Source organism: Drosophila biarmipes, chromosome 2R (assembly GCF_025231255.1).
Source record: "Drosophila biarmipes strain raj3 chromosome 2R, RU_DBia_V1.1, whole genome shotgun sequence".
Lineage (NCBI taxonomy): Eukaryota > Metazoa > Arthropoda > Insecta > Diptera > Drosophilidae > Drosophila > Drosophila biarmipes.
In genome coordinates, this window is record NC_066615.1 from 4,339,727 (window position 1) to 4,347,816 (window position 8,090).

The 8,090-nt window shown below is 47.1% G+C and overlaps 3 protein-coding genes across 4 annotated transcripts; 1 reads left to right on the forward strand and 2 right to left on the reverse strand.

Annotated features, from left to right (window-relative positions):
• Positions 1–847: 847 nt before the first annotated feature.
• On the reverse strand, positions 848–2,152 carry LOC108029578 (dynein light chain Tctex-type 5-B). 2 transcript variants are annotated; one of them, XM_017101940.3, is made up of 4 exons: positions 1,929–2,152; positions 1,388–1,468; positions 1,129–1,328; positions 848–1,077 (listed from the first exon to the last, which is right to left on the reverse strand). In XM_017101940.3, exons 1-4 carry the CDS (start codon positions 2,049–2,051, stop codon positions 912–914), a joined length of 570 nt encoding a protein of 189 aa, XP_016957429.1. In that variant the 5' UTR covers positions 2,052–2,152; the 3' UTR covers positions 848–911. The 2 variants fall into 2 exon arrangements, with proteins under 2 accessions (XP_016957429.1, XP_043947572.1); XM_044091637.2 differs by having other exon boundaries at positions 1,678–2,053.
• A 16-nt stretch (positions 2,153–2,168) lies between these two features.
• Positions 2,169–6,050, reverse strand: LOC108029577 (PX domain-containing protein kinase-like protein). The gene is made up of 8 exons (XM_017101939.3): positions 5,692–6,050; positions 5,304–5,589; positions 4,822–5,230; positions 4,578–4,759; positions 4,279–4,518; positions 3,912–4,219; positions 3,618–3,801; positions 2,169–3,519 (listed from the first exon to the last, which is right to left on the reverse strand). Exons 1-8 carry the CDS (start codon positions 5,791–5,793, stop codon positions 3,305–3,307), a joined length of 1,926 nt encoding a protein of 641 aa, XP_016957428.1. The 5' UTR covers positions 5,794–6,050; the 3' UTR covers positions 2,169–3,304.
• A 426-nt stretch (positions 6,051–6,476) lies between these two features.
• Positions 6,477–8,083, forward strand: LOC108029482 (COP9 signalosome complex subunit 4). Its single transcript, XM_017101745.3, has 2 exons — positions 6,477–7,172; positions 7,237–8,083. The coding sequence occupies exons 1-2, from the start codon at positions 6,585–6,587 to the stop codon at positions 7,885–7,887; spliced, it is 1,239 nt and encodes a 412-aa protein (XP_016957234.1). The 5' UTR covers positions 6,477–6,584; the 3' UTR covers positions 7,888–8,083.
• Positions 8,084–8,090: the final 7 nt, after the last annotated feature.

Genomic DNA, 8,090 nt, shown 5'->3' on the forward strand with positions numbered 1-8,090 from the left:
TGGTCTTTAGTTTGTGATGATGAACGACGCTGAAAATGCAGTGCGACAAAAAGTGCACCAAGTAGTGGTCTGATTGTCCAGTTGAGTCCAAAACCAAACATTACGAAGTGTCTCCAGAGTTTATTTGCAGTGCGATTTTCCCGAAATAAGAGCAATCAGTGCGAAGTGTTGAGTTCTGGCTGAGCTTCAGTTCAGCTCCCCTCGATCTCCCAGAGGTTCCCTGGTGTTTTTGGCCTGTGGGTACGTGAAAGTGGCTACCAAATCCAAATCGTGTTCCGATCCCCGATCTATATCCGTCTTCCATCCGAAGAGAGAACGTCGTGTAGCATTTGCTCCAAAATGTCTTTGCTGTTTGATTGGGTTTGGCAATTGTTACATTGGTTTTCTTGTGGCTGCTATCAACAAAATGGTGTTTTGTTTTTAATTTATACATGCGTTCATGCTACATTTATGTTTCTGTGAGTTCAAGTGTCATTCCACGAACCGAAACCAGTCAATATACGATGATAATCCAAGTAGTTGGCCCAGTGCATGTGTTGTGTATGCGTGTGTTCTCAAGTATATTATTTATTTATATACCAATCATAAATCTGTACACTCAGAGATAGTTAAACGGTCGAATGCAGTTCCCAGCAGAATCCCAGCATCACTAGAAAGATGTTCGAATATTTAGGCTTCAAAAATATTATATCAAGCTATTACACTGATATTTAAATAAACGCCAACTACAGAATTATGCCTAATGTATTCCAAAGTCTGGTGTCAAACAATGTGAGCTGTGAGTTACAGTGCAAGTCCGAGTGTCAAACAAAGTGAATTGATCTGATGACCAACACAGCAAGGTACATAAGTTTTTCACTTAAGCATTAACGTCAATTTTAATAACAATCGAAGGCGCCCGAATCCCGATTTCAATCGTAGTACAGGTAAAATGTGGTGCAGACCGCAAAGTACGAAGGTCTCTCCACGCTGTAGGTCACAAATCCGTCTTTTTCAGCATCCCACAAGAAGTTCACCATGGAGTAGAGACCTTGCATCAGGAATTCGCCCACGGTGACCAGCACTATGTAGCGATATCTGGGGAAAATGTGCTTAGTCAAGAATAAAGGGACACAGCACCCGAGTCACCTGTCGTAGTTGTCGAGCTTGATACGGTTCTTGATTTCCTCGCTGACCTGGGCCGCCATGTGGAGTGAGTGCTTGGGATGAAACATATACTCCTCGTTGTAGTGTCGATTCATCACCGCCTTGATGATGTTCTCCACGCGCTCCTTATTGAGGGGATTCTTTGACTCCAAACGGTAGGTGGGCATGAAGCGCATCGTGGGCTGCGAATCATGCGGTCCTTTGGTCAAAAGGGAGAGGACTATTCACTCGACAGACTTACCTTGGCCGCCGGAGCACCCATGCCCAAGGGAACGCCTATGTGGGACTTGGTCAGCGAACCGCGCTGGCTGCTTGCCGGCCTCTGCATGACGATGAAATGGGAAACCGAATATGCATGTTAGTAATGCCTTAGACACATTATCCCCCACAGAACGCCCTCAAGATGGCGTGACTTGGCCAAATTTCAGACAATCCATACCATTCCCGTGTTCACATTCCGTTACAAGCATCAATTCATTAAAAAGACATCAAATACCTATTGTAACCATAATGGCAAAATCAATCGTATACCTTCTCGCGCTCCTGCCCCAGGCAGAGATTCACCAGACCCGACCAGTTCTTTGCTGCAGCGGCTGCCATTGCTTGGTATCAGTGGAGTAGAGTCGGGTCGAGTGCGTAGCGGTTAGCCATAAAACCACAAATGATTATGCCATTAGGCCATTCCCTGCCATATTCCTTGACGGCCTGTCGCCGTGGCAATTCGTGGCGCTTGTTGAATCAATACCCAGCCAAATTATGCGCCACTTGTATGCCAAACTTACCTTCTGGTTGCCCTCGGCCGACTTTTCTTTCTTCTCTTTTTTCCCCTTGCCAGTTTCCGCCTCCTTGGCGGAAGCCTCGGGCACGACGTCCTTGCTGCGCCGCTCTTCCGGAGAGTCACCCATGATCACAGTGTTTAACTAAACGTATTTTGAGAACTCCCAGACTCAAACAGAAATATAATCTCAGACAACACAGAAAAACGAGAGCCCCCTTGGATCGACAGCATATTAAAGACGGGCTTACAACGACAATTAGTTTACGCTTTATTTGGTTTGCAATGTGGGGAATACGTCTTACTTTCGTGTTAGCTTTTCGGTTCCGATTCCCGTTTAAAGTATACATATCAAACATACACACAGTCGGTAAAGGATAATTCACATACCAAGTTACGATATTTACGTTATTACTGGTGCTCTTGTGGCCTCAAAACATCAATTACATGTATATACACATATTCAAATATAAATATACTCGATACATAATTCGGATTCGGTTAAATACACACCTAATAAATTGTCTATAAAAAGAAAAACAATAACAGTGCAAATTCTTGGCCACATTTCCTTGTCTTTATCTTGTTTCAACTATTTTGAGTCCAGGACTCCGAATATGTTTAGACTTAACGAACAGTTGCGTGTTTTAAAAACATTCGTGGCTCTTCGAAATATAAAAACTCAAATTCAGTTACAAAACCTGCAGTACAACTACTAAAAATTGGCGATAAAAACGCGCTGGTTGAGATAGCACAACACCGAGGAACAATTTCTTAGACATCTAACATCCATATCCATGTACTATATGGGCCAGTGGGCCTTATAAAAGAATAGCGTCTCGTCCCGTGCAAATTTTGGTGCAGACTTATGTAAATATTGGAAAGTACTACATTTTTCCTCCGGTCGTTTCTTTCCATTTTTTCTTTTTGTTTGTTTGTTCTAGATTCTTTGTTTCCGTTTTTAATTTTTAGATATTCGTACCAAAGTTAGTTTCAGTCGTGTAGTGGACACATAGGTAAAGCTTTAGTTGCGACCTGGGAGTCTGTTCGCAAATGAGTGACGTGTAACTTGTTTACATAAATAGACATATTCTTGTTTGTCGACAAATCGTATGCAATGTATAGTGGACACGTATAAGATGCAATAATTATAATCAGTGGGTTTCGTTAGTACATATAGTAATTGCTGGATTGTTTAGGATTATATGCTATGCTCAGCGGTGTTTTCGAACTGCTGAATTGTTTTTGTTTTTTTAAATATGCCTCTAAAATGTAGCTTTTCGAATTCGATTATTTTCCGAGTTATTTTTTGATGGCACCGTTATTTCATAACGCCACATTTGGTCCAAAATTGTAATGTTTATAAATCTCTTAAAACCCCAGCTAGTCGTTGGAGCGCACTTTACGCAACGAGCCGCGGTTGAACTTGCAGATGGACTCCAGAAGAGCGTTGCGGGTCGGTTCGTCGCCATCAATGTCGTCCGCATCCTCAGCTAGCATGTTCGGAGTCGAGGATTGCCGTTCCACTGCAGCGCCAGGCGATGCCGGCACCTGCTGATATATGGCGCCCAAGTGCGGAGCCGGAGTAAGCGGTGGTGCTGTAAGGAAGACGGAATCGCATGTGAGTCAAGTTAGTTTGATGGATCAAGCTTACAAACTACTAATTTGAAGCTGTGAACGGCTGTTTGATAAATACATTTGATGCCGGCCAATGTGGGCTCCTCGGGAGTGCTGTCGGAGCGGTTAAAGGAGTCTGCACCACCAGCCACAGCTGTGCTGGAGGAAGCTGCTGTTGCAGTGGCAGCCACAAGCGACAAGCGTCCATTGTTTGTTTGAATAGAACCTTGCTGCTTTAACTTCGACTGTTTGTGCTCTAGTTTCTAGACATAAGCATCGATTCAAATAAACGAAAAGAGAAACCAAAAAGTGTTCGTTAAGGAGCTGTGTGAAATTGATCTACGTGTAATGGTTTGGGGATTGGGCAACTAACTGCTTTTTGCTTGGACTTTCGTTTTTCCTCCTCGGAGCTCATCAGTTCCTGGACGCGCACGATGCGCTTCTGGTTCTTTACAGATTTCTGTTCGTCCCGCAGGCGATTCTCGCTTTTGATAGCTGCCTGCTTCAGCAGCTCTTTGGCGTTCAGGGATAGCTTGAAGTACGGCTTCTCAGCATTGGCAGCAGCGCCAGCGCTTTCAGTTGAAGCGTATTGTGTAAAGAATCTGTGACCCAGAAGTTGCTCCAACGTCGGTAGGCCAGCCTTGCAAGCTTCCTTTGACAGAATGCTCTCTAGCAGGCATTCTGCAAAGACCAAATTATCTAGAATCAAACCAAAAGCGTAGTAATATGAAATAACCCACTTAACGCCTCCGGACATTCAGTGATCTGGCGCACAACAGACTCCTGCAGCGGATAACCCATGGCCATTTCAAAGAGGACATGACCAAAACAGTATACATCAATAGTCTCGATGGCGTGGATTTTGCTGTGCTGCATGAAAAACGGCCGGTAGAATGCCGGCACGCCCAGTAAAAAGTTCTCGATGTCCAGCAGCTTAACGCAGTCGTCCACTATCACGATGTTTCCGGAATGGAGGTGACCTTAAATAATTTGAAAGAGTTAACTACTATTATCTTTGACGGGTTCTTTCCTGCATTACCGTAAGCGTAACCCTTGGAATGCAGGAATATGAGAGCCTCTAGGATCTGCTTGCCATACGTGGCAACCTGTTTCATTGAGAGGGCAGTGCGCCCCTTCGGATTGCCATACTTGCTGAGAAAGGGATTCTTTGGATTTGCGGCCATGCACAAAACGTCCTTCAGGGTACCGTGCTTATGGAACCTGTGTGCGTAATAAGCAACAATATTAGCCTTGATCCGCGAAAGCTTACTTGAGATACTGACTTCCTGATAACAAGGCATCCGTTTTCGGTGTGGGCGGCCAGTAGAATCGGCTCTATGTGCGGATGCTGGAGGCCCATCAAGCTCTTCATTATGCCACCGATTTCCTTCTCGTCGACGAACTTGTCTGGCCCGTACTCGAGCCACTCGGCAACCACCTCGGCCCCCGGATCCAGGGTTCCCGCATCGATGGAGTGACCACTGCCATTGCTGCTCCCAGCAGCGAAATGCTTGCTCTGATGGGTTTGCGAGCCGCTCTTGACCAGCTGCTTGTTGTGGCTCTTCTCCGGCGGCTTAGTAGTCACCTTGAAGTAGTGCTTCCGGAGGCGCCAGCCTATGGCGCCCATAGTTCCGCCCAGGGACCACGTAGAGTCGCTTCGCAGGCAGAGCAGGGCGTTCTGCACGGCATGGTCTGCAGAGAAATCAGGGTAAATCGGTTATGGGTATTTTGGTCAATCTCCAAGGCTCTTGGGAAGTGAACGCACCGTGGAAGGATTGCGAGTAGCTCTCGGGATCGACGAAGCGCTTGGCTGGCAGCGAAGAGGCCAATATGGGATTCATTAGTACGGCGTTTATGTACACTTGCAGGGCTTGCTTCCGTTCAGCTACGAACTCCGGGCGCATGTTACCAAAGATGCGCTTGCGAGGCAGCGGCAGCTCGATGCCGGAGACGCGGAGAGACTTGTCCAGCCGGTCGAAGTCATTGTAGCGGCGCAGAACGGTCCAGTAGTCCTTGTTGTTGGCGCCCCTCCACACGCGCAGCAGGTACTCCTGCAGGCGTCACACACACACGCACACCGATTGCATGAAATCATCAACAATTATTGATTTTTCGCTGGGGTCAGCAGCTCCTCCCCCTGCGATATCACCTACCGTATGTCCGGCGACCTCCTGGACGGCGGTTATCTCGCAGCTCAGCGATTGGGTGTCGTCAATTGGCAATTTCCGTTCATATCTGCTCGCAAATACGGCCATTGGACTCCTGTGGATACATTTTCCACTTCACTCGGCGAGCTGCGCTGCTTCTGATAAGTGTGTGTATGTGTGGGATTTGTCCCCACCCTTTTGCATCCAGGGTGCTCTTCACGCTGATCGCTTTCAAGTTTCTCGACTAAACACTGATCATGTAACACATGCGGATCGTCTTGCCCGGTTAGGATGCAGGATTCTCAGGCCAATTGGACCCGGACACATAAATTTTTCCCCTGTTTACTGCAGCACTCACTATCAGTTTGGTATCGAAATCAAATTATCGATAATTTGGAGGACTGCATCCCTTATTTTACAACACTTTAAAAGCGCTAGTTTTAAAAATATAGGTATACATTGAGTTTATCTCTTGTGAGGACGTAATACGTTATTTTATCTAATATTCTTCTTCACTTTGTTTTTTCTTAAAGTATTCGTTCTTATAATAGGAATTTCACCCGACGCCTAGGGACAAAAAGCCCAGCTTGCTTATTGATTATAGTTCAAGTGTTGCACCGTTTAGCAACTCGGATACTTTTTGGCCGAGTCAGCTCTAAGTCTGAACTGTCGCTTACTGTACCAAACATACGTTTCAACTAGTTATCAACTTGTATGTTAATAAAAATAGGAAGCATTAGCGTATACATACAACTTAACAAATACTTTTTTTTCAGACCTAGCTACAAAAAAGCTGGCGCCCCATCAACGCTCCGGCCGACTCGCGAGTTATCGATATCGGGGATGAGCTTGCGTTGTTGTTCTTAGCTAGTGCGAAGTAATTGGGGAAACAAGTTAACATGGCCGCAAACTACGCAAAAACGAACAAGGGCATTTCGACGGCCGTCCTGCGCAACCAGCTGATGGGCCTGATCAACTTCACCGGCACGCACAAAGACCAGGCGGACAAGTATCGTCAGCTGCTGAAAACTGTGCTGGCCAACACCGGCCAGGAGTTGATCGACGGCCTCCGGCTCTTTGTGGAGGCCATTGTGAACGAGCACGTCAGCCTGGTGATCTCGCGTCAGATCCTCAACGACGTGGGCAGCGAGCTTAGCAAGTTGCCCGACGACCTGTCCAAGCAGCTCTCCCACTTTACCCTGGAGAAGGTCAATCCGCGCGTCATCTCGTTCGAAGAGCAGGTGGCCGGCATCCGGTTCCATCTAGCCAACATCTACGAGCGCAACCAGCAGTGGCGCGATGCAGCCACGGTGCTGGTGGGCATCCCGCTGGAGACGGGCCAGAAGCAGTACTCCGTGGAGTGCAAGCTGGGCACCTACTTAAAAATAGCACGTCTCTACCTAGAGGACAATGATTCCATGCAGGCCGAGCTCTTCATCAATCGTGCCTCGCTACTGCAGGCCGAGACTAACTCTGAAGAGCTGCAGGTAAAATACATCTAGCTATATGAACCATTCAAAAACTATACCTTCCCAAATGCATAATTTGAAGGTGCTATACAAAGTCTGCTATGCGCGTGTCTTGGACTACCGACGCAAGTTCATCGAAGCCGCCCAGCGATACAACGAGCTCTCCTACCGCAAGATTGTGGACCAGGGCGAGAGGATGACGGCGCTGAAGAAGGCGCTTATCTGCACAGTTCTCGCCTCCGCCGGACAGCAACGCTCCCGCATGCTGGCCACCCTGTTCAAGGACGAACGCTGCCAGCACTTGCCGGCCTACGGCATTCTTGAGAAGATGTATTTGGAGCGCATCATCCGACGTTCCGAGCTGCAGGAGTTTGAAGCCCTGCTGCAGGACCACCAAAAGGCTGCCACTCAAGATGGCTCCTCGATCTTAGATCGAGCTGTTTTCGAACACAATCTGCTGTCGGCCAGCAAGCTGTACAACAACATCACCTTCGAGGAGCTGGGCGCCCTGCTGGACATACCCGCGGCGAAGGCGGAAAAGATCGCCTCCCAGATGATCACCGAGGGCCGCATGAACGGACACATCGACCAGATTTCGGGCATTGTCCACTTCGAGAATCGCGAACTACTGCCGCAGTGGGATAGACAGATCCAGTCATTGTGCTACCAAGTCAATTCCATAATAGAGAAGATAAGTGTCGCCGAGCCCGATTGGCTAGATAACCTGAACTGAACCCGACTCTCACCAATCCATTTTCCCCACGCCACACTCACCTTCATTTTATGAGAGACGGCAAATAGGAGCGCAGCAAAACGGAGGATATTACCCGAGACTGCGATAGATTTCATTAATAATTTATATAAAATAAATGAAATTATGTACATTATCGATCCTGTGGAACCAAAAGAAAAGAAAACGAAAAACACCACTTGCCA